The sequence below is a fragment of the Medicago sativa genome, chromosome 8, assembly GCF_051527215.1.
Source record: "Medicago sativa cultivar Bolivia chromosome 8, Bolivia_mono, whole genome shotgun sequence".
NCBI classification, from domain to species: Eukaryota; Viridiplantae; Streptophyta; class Magnoliopsida; order Fabales; family Fabaceae; genus Medicago; species Medicago sativa.
The window spans coordinates 90,000,745-90,027,076 of record NC_140756.1 but is presented as its reverse complement, the minus strand read 5'-3'; the positions used below and the strand labels follow the sequence as shown (position 1 = coordinate 90,027,076).

Sequence of the window (26,332 nt, the reverse complement as noted above, 5' to 3'; positions counted from 1 at the left end):
TTCTTATAGTCTTTTTTTGTAAATATATAAATTTGTGGTCGTGGGTTCGATCCCCACAGACGGCGTTCTTATAGTCTTTTTTTTTTTGTAAATATATAAATTTGAACTTCCTTGTTACTATTACTAAGGAATTACTACTAAGGATTTAACTTGGTTGATTGAATTTGCAGTGTAAGTTTTTACATATTATAACCACGTGGTCGTGGGTTCGATCCCCACAGACCGCGTTCTTATAGTCTTTTTTTGTAAATATATACATTTGTGGTCGTGGGTTCGATCCCCACAGACGGCGTTCTTATAGTCTTTTTTTGTAAATATATAAATTTGAACTTCCTTGTTACTATTACTAAGGAATTACTAAGGATTTAACTTGGTTGATAAGTTTTTACATATTATAACCACGTGGTAGTGGGTTCGATCCCCACAGACGGCGTTCTTATAGTCTTTTTTTGTAAATATATAAATTTATGGTCGTGGGTTCGATCCCCACAGACGGCGTTCTTATAGTCTTTTTTTGTAAATATATAAATTTGAACTTCCTTGTTACTATTACTAACTAGTTTAGAGACCCGGCGTTGCCCGGGTTAGATATTAAATAAGTTTTATAAGTTTGTGTGCACGAATACACGTGTCAGTATATTAGATTGAATTTATTTAAATTTACAATTATAATAATATCATAAAAATAAATATAAATATTTCAAAAAAATTAAAAATAAATATAAATGATGAGATGAATGTCCAATGCAAGAATAAAAAGTGTAACAAAATCAATAATGAATTAGTCCAAGTGGTAATAGTTTTGGGTCCTTTAAACATGGACTATTACTTTCCCACCCTATTGCCTTCTCCCGCGCCCTGTAAAATTTCTAAAAATGCCCTTGTGCATTCCGGATTTTAAAATTCGGATTCATGTTTACTATTTCGGATTTTATAATCCGGACAAATCTTATGTATAATTAGTAATCAGACTCCCTCACATTTCAACAGTTTTGAGTTTTCCTTTAAAAACAACAAAAAAACTAAGTAAAAAATGGTAAAAACCTGTCAAATAATATCATAAAAATATAAAAATAGTACCAAAAAATTCTAAAAATCAAATAAAACTAATGGAAATTTTTTCGGATTTTTCTGAGAATATGAAAAATTAATAAAAATGAAAAATGGGTCTAAACGATGGAATTTTGGATTTTGAGGGGCGGAGTCCCGTAAGAAGTCCCTTCTAGGGGAGTCATGGCCCTTGAATTTTTTCTGATTTTCTGGGGATGTTTCGGAGCAATCCGATCAAGTAGCCCGAAAACCCGATTTTTGTTTAATAAAATATTGATTTTTAAAAATAGAAAAAATAATAAAAATATTGAGAATGAATGTGGAAGTGACATGTGGCATAAAAAACCTTACTTTATATATATACTATTGATCGATTGATTGATTGATTGATGTGTAGTTTGTTGAGATAAAAAATACTGAGTGCATAAGATCAAAAGTTTGTTGAGATATTTATGTTAAATAAAATAGAAAAAATAATAAAAATATTGAGAATGAATGTGGAAGTGACATGTGGCATAAAAAACCTTACTTTATATATATACTATTGATTGATTGATTGATTGATTGATGTGTAGTTTGTTGAGATAAAAAATACTAAGTGCATAAGATCAAAAGTTTGTTGAGATATTTATGTTAAATAAAATAGAAAAAATAATAAAAATATTGAGAATGAATGTGGAAGTGACATGTGGCATAAAAAAACCTTACTTTATATATATACTATTGATTATTGATTGATTGATTGATTGATGTGTAGTTTGTTGAGATAAAAAATACTGAGTGCATAAGATCAAAAGTTTGTTGAGATATTTATGTTAAATAAAATATTGGTTTTTAAAAATAGAAAAAATAATAAAAATATTGAGAATGAATGTGGAAGTGACACGTGGCATAAAAAACCTTACTTTATATATATACTATTGATGAATTACTAAGGATTTAACTTGGTTGATTGAATTTGCAGTGTAAGTTTTTACATACTAGTGTAACCACCCGTGCCAAGCACGGGAAATAAAAAACTTTTGTTTTATCAAATGTATAGATTTTATATTATTTTATCTTAAAGTTATAAGTGCTTGTAATTTAAATTTGATATGGAAAAAAATATCATATTAATTTTGTTTATTTTGTATACATTCTGAAATATCTAAACACTGCACATAACGATTAAAGTATTTGGAGTTATACTAATTATTTGTAGTTTAAGATGTTGATCAGCCTTAATCTCAGCAAACGTTAGATTTTTTTATATAACAGTCAGTGTCACATGCATAAACGTAGTCGGTAAATGCAAACGTTAAATTTTTTACGGGTGTGTATAAACACAGTTTGGGCTACAAAAACGCCGATTGTTATTTGTTTTTAATTTTTACAAAATTAATAGTCTAATGTAAATATTGTATTTTAGGGTAACAACGATGTAAAAAAAAGGTTCCGCAGACTGTTAAACCTGAAAAATGCATCAATTAAAAGTCAATGACAGAAGGATCTGCTTATATAGAAATTACATGTCCTGTAATGACCAGTACGACTTACAAAGAGATTTAAAAAAAATGATTTACAAACAATATGCAACTTTAGTTTTGTAAATTATAGCAACAACAATTCTAAAACAAAACCAATGATCATACTTTTTGAAAAACTTCACGATACACAACATTTGTGGTCTCCTTGCAAACATTATTATCTTCATCCAGGATGAGCAACTTCAAACCTTTTCTAGAAGTAACTCGAGAGACAGCGACATAAAGTTGTCCATGCGTGAATACATGCTTAGGAAGAAAAAACCCCCACGCGAGATAAAGATTGACCCTGACTTTTATTTATTGTCATTGCAAAACAAAGCGTCAATGGAAATTGTCTACGCCTGAATTTGAAGGGTAGTCCTGGATCACTCGGAATAAGATTCATCCTGGGAATGAATACCCTGGTACCTGCCCTTTTTCCTGTAATTACGGTAGCAGCTATCGTGCTCTTCCCTAGATGTGTAACTGTCAGCCTCGTACCATTACATAGTCCATTGGTCTGATCGATGTTTCTCATCAGCATAACTGGACATCCCACCTTTAGTTTCAACCGGTGATTTGGAATTCCAGAGCTGTTAATACCATTAAGAAATTCGGTTGTGAACCACTCGCTTTGGACATCAGAATTTTCACCCGATCGACAAACAGAATCAGAGCTTAAATACTCTTTCTCTTCACCTGGAATCAGCGACATCATATATTCGTTAACATGCTGAACTAAATCAAGCGTCGGTGTGAGTATTCCCCTTTCTTGGAAAAATAGCTGGTCGCCAAGGTTATCATTCAGATCGGGATACACAAAGTCTATAAGTGACATCAACGGATTTGTTGTGTCCGATATCAGCAAATCTTCAGGAATTTCTACCTTCATTTCACCATTCTCATCCGAAGCATCGTTGCCGTCTCCAATCGAGAGTATCCACTTGCCAAAATTAGCAATTTCTTCCTGCTCTGCAAGAACCGAAGATGCACCCAATCTCATATTAACAGTAAGCCTCAACACATTACAATAAGCCCATAACTTTGACGAATTGACTGAGGCATCAACAATATCTGGCCTCGTTGCCCCTCGGATAATAGGCAATATCTGCCTGAAATCACCACCCAAAACTAATGTCATTCCACCAAAAGGCTTAAGTGCGTTTAGGGGATCATTCTTGAACATGATATCACGCAATGAACGGTCAACTGCCTCGAAACACCATCGGTGCATCATTGGAGCCTCATCCCAAATTATCAACTTTGCAGCACGCACAAGTTCTGCCCTAGGACTGTCCTTTTCCATCGTAAGCGATGATGCCTCATTAATCTCAATAGGGATTGTCAGCGTCGAGTGCGCGGTTCTTCCACCTGGTAATAGAAGAGCCACTATACCGCTGGATGCAACATTCAATACAATTAACCCCTTCGATCTAACAGCAGCCGACAATGTTTTCCATATAAAGGTTTTTCCAGTACCACCGTAACCATATAAGAAAAAGAAACCACCGTCGTCAGAACCAACGGACTCCATGATCTTGTCATGCACACATCTTTGTTCATTAGTCAGCATAAGTAACATATCAGCGTGTGTCTTTTCCAGCTCATCTTTGTTGTAACTTAGCTCATCAACGATAAGCTTGTTTGTGAAAGTTGGCATGTCTGCTGCGTTTGGCCTTGGCATAGATTTGAAGTCAGTAAGCGACCGTCCGTTTTACTGAAGCAACATTTCAATTTCAATCAAACACAGGTTCTTCAAGTCATCGTCACCGATACGCAAATCTGCATGTTAAATGTAAAGTCACGAAATTATTTTTAACACCTGAAGAAAAATGATAGTAAGAGAATATATGCAATGCAACGGAAAAATGATATTAAAGTTACGACTCAATTCTTAATCGAAAAAAGCTCCTTTCAACTTAACTCAAACAAAAAAAATAAGCTTGTTTACTGTATGACTGCTGCTATGTGAGCAACAGTATCATTTCCAGAAAGTACACGGGCAGAAAGAACTTCTCTCAACTCTTAAATTTTGCTATTTTGGTTATTGTGATTACAAATCATTTTGATTGCATTGACAGTTATCACTATTGTCATTGGATGTGCATCAATTCGGTGTTCCTTTATTAAATTCTATTGCAATTTATTTTAGTTTCATTGACATTTATCAATATCATCTTTGATATCCCCCATTAGCTCATTGTTTATGTATGTATCTTTTGTTTGCTTGATCATCATCTTTCAAAGCAGTAACGTTGTCCTGATCCCTACATCAATATATTTCTTAATTTTTTGCCGAACTGTTGACAACATTTCATTCTCTTTTGATAAAAACTAACAGGATCCCATCGTGAAGGCCAGAAACAATTAGTTCCGCAACTGGTAGGTACTGTATGGGAAGCGTGTTCTGCCCTTAAAAAGACCCATACTTCAAACATTACAGCAATTGGGCGAGGAATGACAAAGTTTGAGGTTTCGGTGAAGGATGTTCTACGCGAGATGAAAGAACTGAAGCTAGTTTCTAGTGATGATCCAGCTGACACGGAGTCTGAACCATGCGATGATAATTCAAGGTCTTTATTTACATTCTCTAGTTAACATAATTTTTTACAATCTTCATAAGAATTTTTTCTTTCGAAAGAACATTGTATGAATCCTAAGATATTCTCTACATTCGATAGGGCTTTATCCTCTCCATCTAAATATTTTCATAAACAAAATTGAAAACTAATAATGATGAATGATGTTAGAGTAATGAAAGTTAAGCGCGTGTGTGCGCGTATATATATATATATATATATATATATATATATATATATATATATATATTAATTGAAAGCTAAACTCATTACCTGCCTGTTACTTCAAATCAGTGTCTCTCATCCAAAACACACCAAGTAATCAACATATCACTCATAAAGATAAAAGATAAAAGTGGATGACGGACTTTAATTAGGTTGAGTCTTCACTGTTACAATAGCTTATTTACGTATTGTGTTTGTGTGTATAAATATCACCTACATCTCCCAATATAATGCATGCAATATCATAATAAGTCTCTAGTTCAATTATAATACATCAGTGATTGCCAATACTTTCATTTCATTGTATTCAAATTTTGAAAATTCTTCATAAGATGAAGCTTTTACCAATATCTTGTTTAATTCTGTTCTTTTGTGTTTATTGTCACTACATAAATAGAGAAGCATAAGTTATTAAGATAGGCATACAATACTTTGAGAAACATTACCCGGAATATTCAGACGCTTCCTACGTTCAAATAAGATACCATCCGACAGTAACCGCCATGTCGCATCCCATACTACATCAGGGCTCGTCATTGTGCTAGTGGTTAAGAGATGCACAAACAACCAACGCAGTTGATGGCCTGAACCTAACTCAACATTTTCCGTGATACCATCTATGAACTCTTTGTCGTCATCAAGTAATCCCAAAGCAGAGCATGCTTCCTGGAACGTGTCATAGGTATGTCCATTAATCGTTTTTATGCACATATATCCCATGCAACCCTTCTGAACGGTCAATAGTATCGTCATGTAGTACAACTCCCTTATACCAGGCGGCGTGTAATGAAGCCTTCCAATTTGATATCCTGCTTTACGTGGCTGCCACCTTTTGTCTTTCTTCTTATAAGTAAACCTCGTTGGAAATTCAGCATACGTTAGATCGCGACCGCCTACATACTGACGATTTGCTTCAAACCACGCGAGAAACATGGTTGACGCTTCCTCGTTATACATCACCACGTCCTCAATGTCATGATCATCATCATATAATACCGATTGTTCATTATGCAAATGAAACGTTAGTTTGAGAACAGGAGGCCATTTATGGTGTATATCAAAAGCAAATATCCTCCAAACAGCCTCGCAAGGTGAAACATAACGACAATCGTAATACTCCTTTATTTCATCAACCGGCTTGGACTTATCACGATTATCACCGTCAATAGACAACTGCGTCAATGCCTCATCAGGGCCTTTGTTCACGTATTTGAAAAGTTACTTGATGGAGTTGGATTTGTTGCAATATTCCACATTTACATGACCCCCGTATCTGATGAGAAGATGTGGACTGTACGGGACGACATAGCGATTATCCAGTTGGACCCCCTGCTTGTCAACATGTATCCCAAAGTCGCGACATTTGTACCTCGGATAACCCTCGTCGTCTATCGTCGTAGTTCCTTTAAAATCCTTCGGATAATACTTCGTACATCTACCCCTGTCCATGCAAGGCGAGAAGGGACGTGCACCACCACATGGGCCGTGCATCATATAAGAAGAAACAGCATCATAAAGTCTTAGATAAAGTGTGCTGTCAGGCAGCTTGGCTGATATGATCTTATCAATGTCAGTACCTGTCTTCAGTTTGTTCTCTGAACTCAACCACACCAAGATATGAGCATGCGGAAGACCTCTTTTTTGAAACTCGACTGTGTACATGCCTGCCAACAAAAGAATAACCGTTAGTACAGTTGGCAATAACAACACAATAGGTCGCACTCGAAAATAACACGACTATGACATGTTTATTACGAAGACAAAAATAATGTCATAATTTATTTCAAGACGAAAATGGTGTAATAATTTATTTAATAAATAAATAACCATCAAGAATGTATACCTTCCTCAATTGTCTGATGCATAATCTGTTAGATTTAGCAAAGCCATCTTCTAATATTACTTTCTGCTGCATATTATTTTTTAAGCTTCCTACTATGTGGTTGTGACTGATGATGGGATTTACATGATTTTCAAAGTCAATTAGCTAAAAAATCTAATTAATATTCTGCTTTTATTGATGATATCCTACTATGTTTTTCTAACCGTAACTTTTGGCATCACATAGGCTAGTCCAAGTAACTCTCCAGCACCCTATGTATCCAATGGATTATTCGTTGCCATCTATTGATAAGGTTCGTTATGATTAACTCTGATCTCCTATTTTCTGGTCTGCCTATGTGCATTCAAAATGGTAACCAGTCTTTGTTGAATTTATAGACACAATGCCTAATGTGAACTTCTTGACTTGTGAAATAGTCATAAATATGTCAAGGATAAAAAGTGCCATTAAAGAAGTGCCTCGAGAAAGATAGAATATAACAGAATGCTTCAGAAAATAACACAGAAAAAAGTGGACCTTAAAAAACACGGTATTTGTTTTTTTTGAAGGATAACATGGTCTTTTTTTTAAAAAAGCTAAAAAAAACATGGTCTTATTTTCTTTAATAAAGCTTATGGAAATTATTGATATTTCATTGCTCATATTTTCAGTGCTTGAAAATGAAAAGAAAATACTACTAATATTACAGTGTATACCTGCGTCAACTTTGCCAAACAATTCTTCCTTCTTAAAATCGTCCATCAATTTATCCAACTTCATTTTGAACATTCGACAAACAATATCAGGTCTATCAGATGCCTTTAAGTTTCGTTCTTTAAGAAAATCTTGAATTTCTCGCAAGTTTGAATTGCACGTGATTGTTACGAACAGATCGGGATATCCATATTTCTTACAAATTGCCATTGCATCCTGGCAATTATTAAACATGTAACGCCTGCCACCTGTAAAGGACGGCGGTAACACTATCGTTCTTCCAACGTTAGATGCATCAGTTTCACCCCTATCCATTGCCTCGTGCAAACCATTCAGAATGCCGCACCTTATGGTCTTTTGATTTTTTCTAATGTACCTCAACCGTTGCGATTCAATCATAGTATGGCAATCAACAGAAAATTGTTGCAGCAATCTCCTCGAGTTAACAACGTTGCCATACTCAACGACCCTGTTTTGCATCCTATATGCAATCCATTCGCGCATGGTAACTGTTATCCGTGTCCGCTTCTGATTTCCATGATCAACGGATCTAATTGGAATATTTGTGCTAAAACCATCCTCCCCGCGAGGAAACAACAGAGGATACTGTAAAGGTATAAAATAAGGCTCGGTTTCGTACAACCTCTTATACTCCCCAGCCACATTTCTAGCAACAATATCTCTGCCATTCTCCATATCATTTGAATCACCAATAATTAGAGCAGCAACTTCGTCGCATGTCGGTAGATTGTGCATCCTCGCGTCTCGTGTACGTTTTCCAAGCAATCTAACCAAAAAGTTTGGTGTTCCGCCATGTTCCACATGATCCCGCACCTGACGAAATTTATTTGCATATTTATTAAACGCATCAACCATTTCCTTAAGTTCCTCCACCAAACCTGTGTTGATTTTATTAACAGAATCACCAGAACTGCAACAATTAAGTATAAGTTAATTTTATTAGTCTATTATAGATAGTTACTGGTAAAAAATTAAGGAGAGTAAAAATATACCTGAAATGTTTGACTCTATTGGTAGTCTCGTTACTTGTATCATATATATACAGTTGGGCAAACTTAGGAGTTGAACCCTGATCAGCCAACAAACCGCCCATCCGATGATAATTTTGGCCACGCAGTATGAACTGCGGTGGACCACCTCCGTCGTTTCTGTCACGCTCTATCTTTCCACCAAGAGAAGTAAAAGAAAACATGCTGTTGTAAGATCTAATATTTTGAAGATAATTTTTACTTTTTGCATGGTTCCCATTCATTAAATTGTACAGCAATTCAGGTGGTTTTTCAAGTATCGGCAAAAGGACCTTGCCCTTCATGCAGCACAAAGAGAATTTTGCATTATTAGCCGTCATATCCAGTTCCGCGCGTTCTTCAAACCAAACACGTGACTTACAATCCATGCATATCATCACTGGATCACCGACATCTAGAGACACTGCAAAGAAAATCATACGTCATAAAAATTTGAAAGCAGCAAAGACGTATCTCTTAAAATGTTGAAGACAAAAAAATATGTTCAGGATTACATTCGCATTCGGCCTTCTCGTGTATAGCAGAGTGATGCATTGAACTAAATTCCTCGCCCTGAGTCAGTTATAAATGTTAGTTATGGTAACTACATAACAAAAATTTCAATCGAACCTTTTCTTAAATAACGCTCTCAATTTCATATCGCTGTTTGGCACCTATATTCATATTACCTGGAAGAGGGCATCCAGTAGGATCTGTTTCGACCGCAAAGTCATCATCATACTCAAACCGGTAAGCATTGTTTAAACTATCACCCATGTCGGGACCAGCACCTCGGTTCATGTAACGGCCTACATAAATATTTAATAAAAAATAATAAGAAATACTTTTGAACGAAAAAATTGTCCATGTTAGCAATTCTTAATTGCAACAATATAACCATAACCATGTGTGTCTTGTATATTACCTGTACTGCATGTATTAGCTGTGCCAGAAGTTTCCCCTTGAAAAAAATTCTTCTTAGATGTTCCTAGTAAAATAAAATAAAATTAGCTCTAGGTAATATATACGTCAATTAAAATTTATAATGCCAGCAGTCAAATTGAACATGATCTATGATTCTTTGAAATTGAACATGATCTATGATTCTTTTAAATTGAAATAATACAATCTGCATATAGTGTTTCTCACCCGTGCATTCTAATGGGTAGTTTAGAGAGAAGGTGTAGAAAAATCTTACCATAGGAATTAGTTGTAATTTAATCACAACCATTAATTACTATTAAGATTAAGGGTTGAGATTTGGAGTAATTCAAAAGAGTTACTCTTGGAGTCAATAGATCCCTTATATATAAGGGATTCATTGACTCCAAGAGTAAGTATAAAAAGTTACTCCAAATCCTAACCATTGATATTAATATTAATTAATGGTTATGATCAATTGCAATTAATTCTTAGTGTGGACATTTTATACTCCCTTCTCTTGAACAAATACATGAGATACACCAGTGAAAAGGAAAAACGTATATCCCAATTTAGTTGTTTTTACCATTCTCTTATAAAGAATTCTACTTATCGAATTCAAGAAAAGATTGTTTTTTTTGTTTGGATCTCAAAAAGACTACAATTGAATGAGATATTTTTTATTCATAATCAAAACATCACAGTGCAAGAAAGAAATTGGATAAAAATCATAAAAGTGCAATTTTTTTTTAAGATTGTCGTATTACTGGTTCCTTTTTTTTGTTTTTGTTACAATTGGTACCGTTTAGAAAGAAGGAGCATATAAACCTAATAATGAGGATTAATAGCAATTGATCACAACCTTTAATTAATATTAAAATCAATGGCTATGGTTTGGAATAACTCTTTATACTTACTCTTTGAGTCAATGGATCCCTCCTCATATATATATATATATATATATATATATATATATATATATATATATTTATATATATATATAGATATAATATGATGTCTTTGTTTTTTTGACGTCATTTGCTTATTTTTCTATATTAAATATGAAAAATATAAATTTATATTTATGGGTTAATGCAGTGAATGAGGGTACATTTGAATTCTAAGTCAAGAAATTTTTTAATTTCACATAAACACTGAGACCCAAACAATTGCTAAGAAAAAAAAACCTTTTGGTTCAAAAAAAATAATTTGAAAATTTAGTCTCTATATGATTTTTTAAAGATTTTTCATATTTTTGCATAATTGTCGTATTTTTTACTTATTATTTTCAATGACGCGGTTATATCTTTTTTATTATTTTTTTTGAGTAATATCTTTTTTATTATTATCAAGACATAATTGGCTCTTTAATTATTGTGAACGATCAAAGTTTGCACATATAAGTAAACTTTAAGACTCATTAAATATATGTTTTCCTTATTTGCATAAATTGTGGTATGTAGTATAAAAATACTTGAGAATACAATAATGAAAATAAATGTTGACATTTTAAAATAGAAAGACTCGTTAAAATTATTGATCGTCATATTGATTGTTTGTTAATTGGACTTTTTCATCAATTAAAATGATTCTGAAGTAAATGTTTTTGAACAACAAATTCACATGAGACGGGGGCAAAAACCATGGACAGTTAAAACCTACATTTTTTAGCAACTAATATTTTTTTTTAAAATTAAACCGATATCTCTAACTCTATCTCTATCTTTATAATAAATATTTTACATTTATTATAAAGATAGAGATATTAGTTTTGATTATATTTACAAACGAATTATAGATTAACTTAATGTGTGTAAAGAAATTCAATTTTAAAGCAATTTAAATGTAGCTCTGAAATTGTTTATTTCATTTTACGTGGTATTCAAGGGCAGAGATACCTTTGACATTAAGTTTATTTGAGGGGAATTGGATTGGGTTTTCTTAAGCAAGGTTTGAACATAGTGAATGAAAAAAAATGAAGCTTCACTAAATGTAGTTCACACCAATAATATGATTAAAATTGAAAAATACCTTAAAAGCATATACAAAGGAACTCCCCCACTTAGATCTCTAAGTATGTTTCACACGAATAACATTTCTTTTTCCCTTCTTTCATTCACTTAATAATGTATTTCTCAATAATAACTAATGATATGACTATTCCTATCTATAATCTTGTATCATATTCTCACACAAATAGCATTTCTTCTTTCCTTCTTTTCCAAGATGCTTCAAGGAGTATATTTGGTTTATCACTTGTATCCAACAATCCTACAAAAAAATTAATCACTAAATTTTATCAAAGAATGCAACAAAATCACAAAAACCACAATTCATTAAGAAATTATAAACCAACAACATCTAGTGCATCAATTTGATGTGATTCAAAAATAATTAAAGGAACACTTGAGAGAGATGATATTTGTTATAATAAAGTTAAAAAAACGTAAGTCAAAATGAAATAACGAATAAGGGTTGGAACGCAAATGCAAGAGAGATACTCATAGAAGTGCAAAACATGTGTAGCTCCGGCATAAATCAATGGAAGACAATAACCAAATAAAATAAGAGAATTAAAGAAAAAAATGGCAATGCAACAAAGAGAAAAAAAAAAAGAATTTTAGAGAAAACTTTCAACAATATGAATTATGGATCGAAAGAGTGTTGTGAAAAGTGAGAACTAAAACCAATATTTATAGTCAAAGACATCAAAATCAAAATAATCATTCCCTTGATTCATCATGATAAAGTGAAAAATAATATTGTATTTTAATGTTCATCAATTCATACATATGAAATTAGAAACAAAATCATGAAATTTTAAACCCATGATTTTCTCTTATTGATTCTATTTATTTGACCTTTACACTTTTTTTAGAGGGACATCTACACATCTTATTTTTTTACCAAACATAGATATGTATTTTTTTTGACAAATAGATATGTTTTTTATTTATTTAAATTTAAACGTGTAACAAAAATAAATTTTAAATTATACAAATATGACATGTATTGTTTTTTATTTTATTTAGTAGATACTAAGTTATCTATTTCAATTTATTACTTCATGTGAAGAAAAAAAGTATAAGCAATGAAAGATATTTTAAAATTCACATGAGCGAATTCTAAATAAATTAAGGCAATGTTTATAAAAAAAAAAGTTAAAAATCTCATTAACCTATCGGTTGCGGCTCATCAGAGCATGTAAATGTTCGGTTTCCATATTGGTGCATTAAATACTCCTACAAATTTTAGCAAATAACATTTTGATGTTTATATGAAACAAAACATTAAATGCTCCTATGAACAAAAGGTTGCCACGTGTACTATCAAAATAAAATAGCTGAAATGTTTATAATAGAGATTCCATGTATACACCATGGTTAGTATCCAAAAAATGTCGCACACACAATTATTTCTACAGTTTTTTTTTAAAGAATTATTTGTACAGTTGTGTTTTTATTTGGCAATAATCAAAACATTAAAATATCAATTAAGACTTTGATTTTAATCCATATTTGATTGGTATTCAGTAATCGAAATTGTGAGGAGAGATTTACCATAAAATGCTTCTTAATATAGAATACCAAAAATGTATGACATCAGTTACTATATTAAAAATTTACCATATTATTATATTATTATGAAAATAAAAATAAAAATAAGATCATTTGCATTAATTGTCAAATGCATGATATGCATGACATTGTTTGATTTGGTTTATAGTGCTGAAGAAAAGCTTTAAAGAGCTAAACATTTCTATAAACGCATTAGAGGAAAATTCACAAATGTATAGTATATAGATAGATATAGATAGATATAAATAAAAAAAAATTGCAACTCCATGAATTTATAAAAAAATTGCAACTCCATGCGTTTTTGAAAAAATGGTCTATAAACTTCATTTTTTAAATATTCATTGTTAAAAAACACCGATAAGATAGATTCACATTTAGTTCTCTCCTTTATTTTTTTAATCAAAGAAAAATCAATGCCACAAATTAGCAAAAAAATAATGTATAAAATTATTAGTTTTTTTGGAAATTAATTTACGTCTTAATATTTATTTTAAACATGGAAACATGATCAATTACATATTAATACTAATTTAATTTATTTAGGCTTAATTACAATATTAGTCCAAATCTAAGTTCATGTTGACTTTCTTGAATTATATAATTTGTTAATGAGTATGTGATAGAACACAAAAATAGGCCATAATAATATTGAGATATGATGTTCATCTTGACATTCTTGATTCAATAATACGTTCTTCTGATCTATCATAAAATTTGTCGAGGAAAACACCTAAAGATAACAAAATCAAATGTCTTAAATTTATTGGTAAATTTGCTAAAATGAAAACAAAGTGACCAAATAGCGAAAAAGTTAGCATTTTTCTTCTTTTCTGAAACATAATAAGTTAGCATCTATCTAAATATTAAAACGAAAGTGAAAACAACAAAGGGAGACCCACAATCTAGTACTCATGATAGAAAGATTATATAAAAAAAATAGTTTTACAAACCTATGTAAATTAAACTACCAACATATGAAAGATTATATAAAAAAAATTAAATAAATTGAAATAGAAGATGAAACTTGAATAAAAATTGAACTGTTGTCGTTATGCCATATGCAATGCGTGCAAAACCCTTGCCAAAATCAAATAAAAAATATGTTAGTATACAGTTTCAACCAACTATTAACGTCCTTTCACAAAAATAACAACTAATAACGTAAAATACAAAAAATAAACAAAATAAAATACAAAAAAATACACAGAATTTCTTTATTAAAAAAGAAAGAAAAAATTAGTGAGCAATAAAAATAAAAATTGCGAGAACCAAAAGATCAATATTTGTGAAAAATGTGTACAATCGGAGGCTATATTTATAGTAAAATAAGGTTAATAGTGACATGATGAAAAAGATGCAATCAAAGGAAATAAGTAATTTTAATGCATATCATTGACCAAATCATCAAAATAGCAAATAAATTTAAAAAATTATTAATCACAATTATGTAAAGGATTACATTAGAGAAATATTCCTTTTAAGGCTTTACTGATTTAATTACAATCACAATTATCAAATGCATTGTTTTCATGATGCCACATGTCACGTTACAACCACAACTATCAAATGCATTGTTTTCATGATTTTATGATGCCACATGTCACGTTTCTATGAGGCTTCCATAGAAAAGGTCGTAAATTTATATTATATAGATTATCCTCCCATCAAATCACAATTATTGATATATAATATTACATTATTGACTAACATTTTTTTTATTACAATTATTGAATAACATTTGTTACTACTACAAGTCAACTTTGTGGAGTTAGCCCATTCAACCCAACATGAAAATATGCTAAATTGTAGGCTTTAATTTCGATTTTCCATGACTGTTGGCTACTTTAATCAAGGAGGTTTAAATGGAACATGAATGTAAAACCTTGCTGGAAGACACATACATACATTCCAAACTCCAATTGAAATACACATGTGCAGTATAATTCTATATCTTAATCCTTCTTTGCAGTTAAAATTACTAATAAATTAGAGTAAAAACAGATTAAACAGGCAATCACCAGTGAAAAATATTAATGATGTAAATCCCAATTGAAATACACATGTGCAGTATAATTCTATATCTTAATCCTTCTTTGCAGTTAAAATTACTAATAAATTAGAGTAAAAACAGATTAAACAGGCAATCACCAGTGAAAAATATTAATGATGTAAATCCGAAGAATGCAATATTTATGTACCAGCTACCGAAGGTTTCTTAAATGTGGGATGGGGAGGGAGTTATTGTCAGAAAAGGTTTATGTAATACTCCGTTAACAGGTAAAATTTAAACAAGGAGAAGAAAACAGATAAGTACTTTAAGCAAGGTTATGATCCACTCACAAACTTAGATAGATACTATTTAAAAATACAGTAATCGATGTAAAGTGTAAACCCATGTAGAGGATGATCTAGTGATATGCAAGAAGGATCAAAATGATCATTTCTTATACAGAACACAATAAAATGATTTTCTTTATTTCTAGAGCAAGTCTGCTGCATCAGTCCTTGCAACAAAACAAAGGAAATGAGCTATTAACTGGAGATTGAACTGAGGCAAAAAGGGGAGCTTATTGACTAGAGAAAGCCGCTTCGGTCCAACTGCTTTAACGTTCAGTATTTTGAGGTCATTTTTAAATTGTAGTTGCAAAAGGGACTTGCATGTCGGTGTAAGACTATTTTACATTGACAGTGCATCTCCATTAAACTCACGCTTGCACACACGCACACACACACATATATATATATATACACCAAGAAAATGTTAGCATGAAACACAAGGAATTTGAAGATTAATTTTAAAGAATATTATTTTATTTCCAAAATAAATAATGAGTTGAGTGGATTTAACACTCTGCTGTACAAACTTCATGACTCAACTATCAATACAACCTTCCTATTGCAAGCTCAATTGCTTCACAAAAAATATTTTGAATCAAAAAATGATTAACAAGGAACCCCAAAAAGACAAGCTCACCAACAACCTTTGTTGCCCTACAAAATTAATATGAAGCAGCTATGAACAATGAAATAATCCTATACATCAAACCACTACAAGGAAAAGTATGTGGTTAAGTATACTTGACTCAGAACAACTGAACAGCCATTTTGAGTTTGTTCTGTTTCCATTTTGGCAACTTGTAAAATTCACTCCTAGTCATTCCCAGTCTCTCTTGGAATTCATCAGGTGATAGATAAGCCTGCATGCCCCAAGCTCAAACATGTCAGAATGAAAATGAAATCACGATTTAATTATAAAATTTAACCTGCAAAGAATAAAGTAAAGAAAGAAAAGACAAGTTTATATGTTGACATTGTCATAATAGTATACCTCTCGTTTAGTCACGTCAATGTCTGGCATAGGATCTGTAGAATCTGTTTTAACACTTTCATATGGGTAAACTGGAAGACCTTCATTATCTTCAGGCTCACCCTCGTTCACATCTTCCTGTATAGTAAGAGATTCTTCTCGGCTGCCCGTAGAATTCTCGTTGTCACTATTTGTCTCAGGGTTTGATTTGGAAGTATCTGTGCTCCCATCACATCATAGCAGCTCAGAGAAGAGAATACGCATTTTACAAAAGAACAAATTCTAACATATAATAAAATCACAATGAACTCATCTACTCATACCTTTAAGTGACCGAGGAATCAATTTTTCTCGTGCTGATGGTGGTTCAAAAGTAGAAGCAAGATGAGATATGGCTGATGATTTAGGTGCCAGCGTTGCTGAATCTGGTGTCATGGATTTTGGGTACAGTTTTCTAATCATTGGAGGTGGAGTTGAAAGGTTTCTAACATTTGAGTTCTCGAAAGTAGCTGCCAATGCATTGAAGGCCGGAGATCTTCCTCTCACACGAACACGGTCAGGACTAACAGACATGCTGCGAGAGCGCTGGGATTTCTCTGGCAAACCACCAGACCTTCCCCCATAAGATACAGATGCTCTTCTTTTGGGTTTCTGAAAATGTATTAACAAAACATATCAATGCAAATGCAATCAAGAGTGAAAGTCCAAACTTGCTCTTGAAAACAGACATCGAGACCTATTTCAGTCTATGGTAAATGATAAGTATCGATTTGATTCTCAAAAATCTCAAATGTTAGGCTAAATTAGTCTTTTATATGTCCTTAAAAATCATCGTAACAAAGACTAACTTGACCCACATCTGTAATTTTTTAGAGTCAAATGAGTACTTTTCATTTTTCAAGAATAAATAGGTCTTTTGTATTTTTTTAGTACAAATATGGTTCTTTACTCTACGATCAAAATATTAATATGAAGACCAGGTGCTTTCCCTACAATTGTGTAAGTGGAGCAAAGAGTAATGTTAAAATCATCTGAGACAAAAGTCAGAAAAGTAATGTTAACTATATTATTATTTATTTAGGGGGAGGAACTAGACCATGCACCCTCAACGAGGATTTGAATTTTCAGTCCCTTCAGAAAACAAAGCTATGCAATCACCACCACTAAGCTAGCACACAACATGCAAGTGTGGTCTGATTTCGACAAACATAATACAAACACAATACACATGATTGTAAAGGCAGCATTGACTTGATGACTTACAACCAAAGGTGGAGTGCCCCCATTTTTCATGATTGCGAGCTTCCTTTGGTATGAGTTTCCCAGCATCTACCGTAAAAAGGAATTCTCAATTGTCAGAATTTTAAGACTATTGCAAGTCATATAATTACGCTATTGCACTGTAAAACTTACTGCAGATTTTGCAGAATCCCATTTAAAGAAGCGAGTGAAGAAAGGCGGCTCGCTGCCTTCCATGACAATATATATTGGAGCAGAACGAGATATTGTTTCTAGAAGAAAATCTTGTTCGAGAAATTTCTGTACAATTCCAAAATAATAAGTTAAGAAATATACATATGACTTCAGATCTTGTCAAAAAAAAAAATTACTCATATGACTTCAGAAATACTAATACGGAATAAAAGACATTCAGTGCTCTTATTTTGAGACAATAATTGCTTAATAGATTTAAACAAATGATTCCGCCAAGGAAAAGCTCTGCCAGACTTGCAGTTAAAATGCTTAATGGTGTTTTAACAATAGAAAAAAATGTCACAGTTAAATTCACACTAAAAAATTAAAAGGAGGAGGAATTAACCAAGGTGTAAGATTTTAGGTTGATGAAAAACTCTTCAAAGTATTAGTGACTAAATTATACCAGCATGTTTGTAAGTTCCAACCAACGCTAAACCAGTTATACCTCACCAATTGGTAGAGCCTGCATTCTACGTTTGGGGTCAACCTGCTGGCCAACCCACACAAAGATTTGAGAGTGACAATCCAAGATGAAAATATCTTCTGTCATCAAATCATCCTGGGAAAAGTTGTGTATCTCTATCACCTGTAAATAAACATTTCTTTCATACCATGGGATCAACTCAACACAAAATATTCAAAAATCGTGCATTTGAACAGATCAATGGGTGTACACACCTTTAAATTTCCTGCATGTTGACATCAGGCAGGGAAAGAAACCATCATAAATAAGTCAGTCACTATTTGCCTTGAAGAAGAAATGGGCGTGGGTGGGTGAATATCAAACAAAACTACCCAGCTAACAAGAAATTGGTCCTTACCTTCTGAGAAATTGCAAGAAAATAGGTGAGGATCATTTTCAGCTTCCCTCACAATCTTTTGACTGGAATATTCTGTTTTCACTCCTAACAATTCCCAAAACTGTTCAGTTTCTGCACCTTCCTTTTGTGGTCTGCATTGTAAATCCGGCTGCAGACAATTGGCAAGCATATATGTTGATAAATACACAGTTATATTTTTGCATAATTTCTGGGCAGGGTAATGTGGCTTGGGATAAATAATGCCTTCTGGGATCAAAACCAAGGCACTAGAAAACTGAGGCAATTCTATACAGTCCAATGGCAAGTTTGGCAATAACAAGTTATCTTGGGGATTCATAATCTCTTTTTTACATGTTTTTTCAAACACTTATACAAGTGTTTGTCTTAAGAAAGTCAAATAAGCTCAATATTTTCTTAACCATATATATGCAAACATATAAAATTGTTCAACGTGAACATGTTAGTCAAACATTGTGGTGTTTGTTTGGACTATTCAAATTTTTCACATTTAAGTATCTTGAAACATACAAACCTTAATTAAATCCAGCATTCTCTCAGCGAGTTCTTGGTCATCAGAGTTTGTAAGATTTCCATACCATGTAAAAACAACGGACTCACTCTGAAGTATGTAGCAATAAGAGGAATTCAAGGAGGAAGCAGCCTGGTTGACAAAGACAATGAAAAGAAAAATTGTGATTATTTTTATTTTATTATAAATTGCCCATACAAAATGAGGGGCTAGAATCGCCACTACAAACAGACAAGATGACATACTGAGTCAACTTGTATAGCTTGCATACTCTCTGGTCCAGAGCCCTGGATGCGGAACAATGCAACACCATCTTCCTTGTATGTCTCGTCTGGAATTTCATTCTCCGCAATGTAATTCTTATATGCATCACTAAGTCCGCCCTAATAGACAATTGAAATAAATGACCAGTATTAAAGAAAAAATAATTCAACCTATAAAATAGCTTTTTCTTAGTTACACCAATCAAAATCCAACAAACCTTAAAAACAATCAAGCTTTGGAGGATGGAATAAAATTGAATTGTTTCACTGCCTTCATAAATACGAGCCTTCAATCAATTACACATGGATAACATCAGTAAGGACATGAGAAATGAGCAGAAATAATCTCTCAACAAATTGAAAATATCAATTTAAGAAAGAAAAAAATACCATAGATGGAATAAACTTCATTGATTCGACCATTTTGCTTGCTAGTGAAAGAGATGAAGCTCTTTCATCCTAATTTCAACATAGAAAGCTTGTAAGAAACGCAGGATAATGCAATTTTATAACAAGACCAAATTAGTTTATGCATTTATTCAACACTTCCTGGTCCCAGAGCAGAGACCAATTTTGTGTATGGTGTAATAAAATTGATAAGCTATAATTCACCAACATAATTTTCAGCTCCAGGTGAATATCTTAAGACAGATTTTTAGATTTTTAGATTGAATAAATCAACACAAACACACGCATTCAGAAAGAACTAGAAAAAAATACTATCAATCTTTCACCTCAACACTGTTCTTTCCAATCCATGTTCCTATAAGATGCTCCTCCCTATCTTCTCCAGGATATGAATACTGAAAGATGTAGCAATCTCCGCTATAAAATTTTGACTGGTCAGTGGCTGCGAGAAGATTTTTTTCTTGACCATTCACACGCCAAACCTGAGAAGTTATGGTATAACACTTGTCAACAACACGAACAATTAAGCAAAATAAAATGTTGGAAATTAAGTCTATTATTAAAATCACAATCAATCCATCCAAAAAATAGGGATAAGTACAGAACATGTCTTTTGAAATTTCTCAAGAGATTTTGAATCCTTAAATCCTAATGTTGTAAAATGTGAGAAACTTAATTGGACTACCAAAGCAAAAGGACGCTACCCAGAATAGCTTTTTCAATCCTTAAATGAGGTTATATACCTATCACTAGTAGGAGAAATAAATCATTTTACAGTTGACTAGCTCCTAACTTAATCGCTAGAAAAAACCTAACATAGTCTGGCAGGGAGAAAACGTCCCTTTAGTTTCCACTGATTTAGTTTTTGACTGTAAAGGACAATACCTTACTAACTGGAAACTATAGGAACCAAACCTTTGTGTAAAATAGGGAACAATGGCTTATTGGGTAGAAACAATATCGACAAACCCAAATGGTTAAGAACCAATACTTTGATGTGTGGACCAAAACCCAAATTAGTGAAAATGTAGGGACTAGAAACCAATGTCTAGCAGGGAGCAAACACAAATGGATAAAACTACAGGACCAAAATCTTGTTTTAATAAAAATTCAATGTGATAAGAAATTGGCCCAGGGTTAATAGTTAGCAGATAAATCAGGTAAAACAAGGATCACAAGTTTGATATTTCTACATCCATTTTGTTTAGGAACTGTGAAGTGTGATGCTGGCTATTCAAAGCATATGATAGAGAATGGCTCCTGTGCTTTTAAGTTTCTCATTTTGATGATCATCTTTAGAATGGGGTAGAGTTTTGAGAATATACTGATTGGAATTCTAAAGATTCTCCCACTTTGAGAAATCAAATACATAGGGGATATAAGACCACTGAAATATTAAATATAACACTGATAAAAATTGCATCATGAGATATCAGTTGTGATGAGTTATTTGATATAAAATGTATTCGAGTACTTGTAAATGTCCCGTGCAGTCGATGTAGGGTTGAGGTTCTTCTTTTACTGGATCAGCTTTCACGAGGCCCTTGACATCCAATCCTTGACGTTTAAGAAGTGCTGGATGTCATAAACAAGACACAATATTAGAATAAGATAACAGTCAGGCAAATGATGCTGAAGAAACCTATTCAGGCTACCCCTCAACAAAAAAATCTTATTCTGGCTAGTTACATTAAAGTTTATTTAAAACTCACCTGCTACCTTGCCACGGCCATCTTCAGGCATTGCTGCATTAGTTGTCTGAGGCCAAGAATCAAATTTGGACCTGAACATCACTGTTTCAAATCCTTCCATTACGCGAATTATCTGGGATTTTGGTCGATTGGTGCTACTGACTAGTTCCTGTTTTTAGCCAGCAGAAACCCAATAATCATTAACACTCCTAACAAATGCTCAACAATACCGAGAAGCAAAGAAGAGAAATTACATCTGTAGATCCACTTGCGCTTTTCCTTTCATCGAGAGATGTGTTTCTTCCCATCCAAACAAACACCTCTAACCCACAATCTAAAATATAGCATTTGTTGGTGTCCAGAAATTCCTTTGTCAAAGAATTGGTTTCGACAGGCTCTGCCTTCCCCTTTTCCACACTGAAAAAATGATAATTTTATTATAAATAGAGTATTATAGAGTCTAATGTTTCGATATAATTTCATCGGTGTAGATGTCGCAATAATTAGAATTATTTCCAAGTCTTCTGAATTATCAACTTAAGCAACTTCAGGCTAAAATGGTAAATTTACTACTTTTTTACATTGATAAACAACATAAGTTTACAGAAAATGGGGAATTAAAACAATAGTGAAAGAGTAGAACTATAAACACACTCAAACATTAATGAGTTGCATCCAAATATCATTGCTAAAAAGTAAAGGAATAAATTGACAGTGTAAATGAATATATCAACTGAAAAACTAAAAGAACATATTACCAAAGCAACTTTGGAGGATGAGAATCAATTGTCTTATCATCATCACTGACTGTTTTACGCGGAAGAGGAGCAAAGCCACCAAACAAACCCCAGAATTCTCCAGATTCAGAGTCAGCCATCAACCTTCCATCCTCTTCATGGAAATACAAGTGTAAACATCCAATACACAACAATGACCTTTAGAACATCCGAATATACTAGTAAACTTACCAATAGAAGCCACTTCACATTTCCCATCATGGTAGGTATCCTTAATATATTGAACAACTTCCAATGCTTTAGCCCTTTCTTGAATAGATGAATTGGAACCATTAAATTGGAAGATTTTTGACTCAGTATCCAGAATAAAAATATCATCATGGTTGAGTGAAGATCGAGCAAAAGGAACCTATAACCAATATAAATATTTAATCAAAAGGTAGAAACTAGCGTTTATATTCGTGTTTGTGTAATTGTCTATACTAATAATGTGCAAGTCTGAAACCTCAATGAATCAATAAAAGGGGAATAATATCAAACTTGCCTCTTTGACATACACAACATGTTTCCCTTTGCATACAAACAACCGTGTCTTATGTTCTTCAGCTTCAACGTGCTTAAAACCAGAGGCAGCTCCACCTTCTTGTGGTATAATACATGGTTTGAAATATGACAGGAACTTCTGAGTTTCATGACCCTGTACTTCACGATACTGAACAGCACGTCCTCCTAGAACTGCATCCAACTCAACTGTTTTGATGGCTGCGGCACCAGCTTCGTCCTATTTTATAGTTATGATCACCATTGAGTAAATGGGAAAATTATAACAAATAGTGAACTAAAAACAGGCGAAAGGGGATGACAATATACGAACAACAAAACTTACCTGACTGGTGTCTTTACCAAGCCAATAATGAATATCATGGCGCAGAGCACCACTTTTCGATGCCGTTGTCTACGTGAAGATGATAGGGAAAAAGAAAAAATTAATACCAATGAAATACATTGTTGCATACACTATTACGAAGGAAGTACCATAAACTCAGAAAAACTATAAACTACTGGATTAACATAATCCACAAAAACCAAAGAACAACAAATAGTGTGAATTTAGCCTAATTAAGGGATACAGAGGTTTGAGATTTGAACCAAAGATTAATAAATTATATTTCTCAACAAGACAAAAATAAAACTTGTCTAAAGAAGCCATCAATGTCTTCATGTATATTTAAGACAAAATGTTATATTTTGTAAATGAAGAAAATCATTGTTGCAACCATCATTTTGTCCCAAAATTCAAAAGCATGAGGAAACAAAAGTTCCTATTAAATAAAACTGACCAAGGTGAGTTAGATTCCTGTATGAGTTATTTTATAACACAATTTATGTTTCCTTGTATTTCTTAATACATGATGACAATCAAAGGACTTGGCGGTGTAAATATTTAAGCTTCAGAATTTTCTCTGATATAATTGTTAGCCCCATAAGAACAATAATAACAATGTCGATAGCATGGCATATAAGTTTTGCTTTTTTTAAAATATCAATCTCTATATAACACAGTAATACTAAACAAAAATACAAATTTCTTGCAAATGTGAATACCAACATGAGGCGCATTATATGAACAAAAAATCATCGAGAACATGTGACTTACCTTCAAGATCACATATGAGTCTCCAGTGAAAAACTTTCCATGAGAAGACTGAGGGATGGGAACTGGATTAAAGTTCTCAATGCGCCATATTTCAAGTCCACTATATATTGTTAAGGAGAACAATGCAAAAGCATTCGAAACCAAACATTCACAACTAAATGAAGCATCAAGCTTGAATGAATTAATATGAGAATGAAAATATAATAAACCGTAAACAATGCAATACATTATTTTGAACTTGTACAGGATACTCTTTTTGTCCAGCTCCCTTGAGAGCTGGGTCCAAATCTCTCACAGAAATACCCATGTTGTTCTTCTATTGTTTGGTCTTTCACGATCTAGCAAACAATTGCCCTGAAAGGAAGCCACCAGTCATATAATCTATCAAGAAAAGTAAGAATTATACTACAAACAATGCATTCCAATTGTTGTAAGAATTTGGAATGTAAGATGCAATAGTAAATGAAAACGAAAGGGAAATGAAAATGGATAGAAAAGTACCTACCAATTTAGAAATCCGTAAATTTCATTGTTGTTTGTTCTTGGAATTTAGACACATTATTGTTTGTGAAAATTGAATTTTGAAAGAAAAAAAAATTGTGAAAAAGTAGAGGAGGAGTGAAGGAAGGAAATGAATGAGCGGAGAAAGAGTTGTGGTAGTGGAAGAGCGCATTGTGAGGATTGGATGCGAAAAACTAGAAAAACCGGGAATGGGGGACTGTCAGTTAATTTACCGCCCAATCTTACACCTACATATCATTCATTTCATTTCCACTAGACCATCGACCCGTGCTCCGCACGGGTCCTACCAGCTTACACATGCGCGTTTGAAGTTACGATTATTAGTCTCTTCCTATATTAATTGGTTATAACTGAATCAATATGTAAGTAATATTTTATAAAATTCCAATTACGATAAATATTAGTCGCATAATGGTGACTTTAGTAATATAATTTGTTGCTACCATTGGAATGCAATAAATCAAAATATCGTACAAAAATCATTGATTTTTAGCACAACTTATCTTACATTACGAAATACTTTTCGATATACTACATTTGAAGTCACATTGGCATCTTGAACATTTTCATCCATTGTAAGCATCTTCAATCCATCTCTGGAGGTAACTCTTGATATTGCAACATATAACTGACCATGTGAAAACACATGACTTGGCAAATATATCTCAACTTTCTTCAGAGATTGTTCTTGACTTTTGTTAATAGTCATTGCGAAAGAAACAACTATCGGAAACTGTCTCCGTTGAAATTTGAAAGGTATCATGACATCAGAAGGAGTAAGAGATAATCTTGGTATAAAAAATTTTCTTGCATATATTGCTTCGAAATATGACCTTTCCTTCAGGCACAAATTTACCCATTCTAGTTATGATTAGTCTTGTGCCATTGCATAATCTTGATCTTTGATCTGTATTCCTTAACCACATCACTGGAACACCAACCTTTAACCTGAGTTTGTGATTTGGAAGACCAGATGTATTAATTGTGTTGAGAAATTCAGGAGTGTGGACAACATCAATTGCATCGCCATTCGGGTTTGTTGCTAACGGCGAATCTTAACTCAGATACATTTTTGCTTCGCCTGGAATCAAATCCAATATATAATCGTTTATTTGTTTGACAATTGAATGCTTTGGAGTTAATATGGACTTGTCTTGAAAATAAGCTATATCAGTCATGCTATCTAATATATTTGGATAGGTGATCTTGACAATAGTCGCAATAGAATTCTTTGTGTTCATTATAACTTATAGTATTATTATTGCTTTCCATTAGTGATATCAGCAAAAGGAGTGCGCGGGCTTATATTACGACTTTTTTACCTCATATGAATACAATGATTCTCTTTAGAGGATTCTTGCGAAACTTTTTGCCCATTTCATGCTCAGTTTGGTTTTTTTTTTTCCTTATATGCTTTAGATAACAAAGTCAATGGTCCATTTTTTGCAATGACGATTAGTTGTCCATCAGTTAGGTATACACACACACACACGTGTGGA

At 32.8% G+C, this 26,332-nt stretch overlaps 1 protein-coding gene, 1 long non-coding RNA gene and 1 pseudogene across 4 annotated transcripts; all 3 read right to left on the bottom strand.

Annotated features, from left to right (window-relative positions):
* Window positions 1–2,675: 2,675 nt before the first annotated feature.
* LOC146903102 (uncharacterized) lies at window positions 2,676–9,700 on the bottom strand (annotated as a pseudogene). Its single transcript, XR_015023251.1, has 5 exons — window positions 9,613–9,700; window positions 8,909–9,347; window positions 7,898–8,826; window positions 5,806–7,023; window positions 2,676–4,337 (listed from the first exon to the last, which is right to left on the bottom strand). The product of XR_015023251.1 is annotated as an uncharacterized LOC146903102 (transcript).
* Window positions 9,701–11,810: 2,110 nt separating this feature from the next.
* LOC146903101 (uncharacterized) lies at window positions 11,811–14,983 on the bottom strand. The gene is made up of 2 exons (XR_015023379.1): window positions 13,023–14,983; window positions 11,811–12,115 (listed from the first exon to the last, which is right to left on the bottom strand). It is a non-coding gene; the product is annotated as an uncharacterized LOC146903101 (long non-coding RNA).
* Window positions 14,984–16,211: 1,228 nt separating this feature from the next.
* On the bottom strand, window positions 16,212–25,033 carry LOC146903100 (villin-4-like). 2 transcript variants are annotated; one of them, XM_085733647.1, is made up of 23 exons: window positions 24,817–25,033; window positions 24,563–24,665; window positions 24,312–24,411; window positions 23,541–23,609; window positions 23,199–23,435; window positions 22,886–23,063; window positions 22,676–22,808; window positions 22,172–22,334; window positions 21,939–22,086; window positions 21,701–21,801; window positions 20,553–20,708; window positions 20,209–20,277; window positions 20,037–20,105; window positions 19,801–19,938; window positions 19,559–19,687; window positions 19,027–19,174; window positions 18,884–18,894; window positions 18,651–18,791; window positions 18,143–18,268; window positions 17,993–18,058; window positions 17,053–17,380; window positions 16,751–16,947; window positions 16,212–16,619 (listed from the first exon to the last, which is right to left on the bottom strand). In XM_085733647.1, exons 2-23 carry the CDS (start codon window positions 24,616–24,618, stop codon window positions 16,506–16,508), a joined length of 2,877 nt encoding a protein of 958 aa, XP_085589773.1. In that variant the 5' UTR covers window positions 24,619–24,665; window positions 24,817–25,033; the 3' UTR covers window positions 16,212–16,505. The 2 variants fall into 2 exon arrangements, with proteins under 2 accessions (XP_085589773.1, XP_085589774.1); XM_085733648.1 differs by having other exon boundaries at window positions 24,813–24,877.
* Between the last annotated feature and the right edge of the window lie 1,299 nt (window positions 25,034–26,332).

Coding starts and splice junctions, on each gene's coding strand:
- LOC146903100 (XM_085733647.1), bottom strand. CDS start 24,618: ATGGGTATTTCTGTGAGAGATTTGGACCCAGCTCTCAAGGGAGCTGGA. Junction 22,087..22,171: donor GCGCAAGTGGATCTACAGAT/GTAATTTCTCTT, acceptor GGCTAAAAACAG/GAACTAGTCAGTAGCACCAA. Junction 19,939..20,036: donor AAAGCTTGATTGTTTTTAAG/GTTTGTTGGATT, acceptor ATTGTCTATTAG/GGCGGACTTAGTGATGCATA.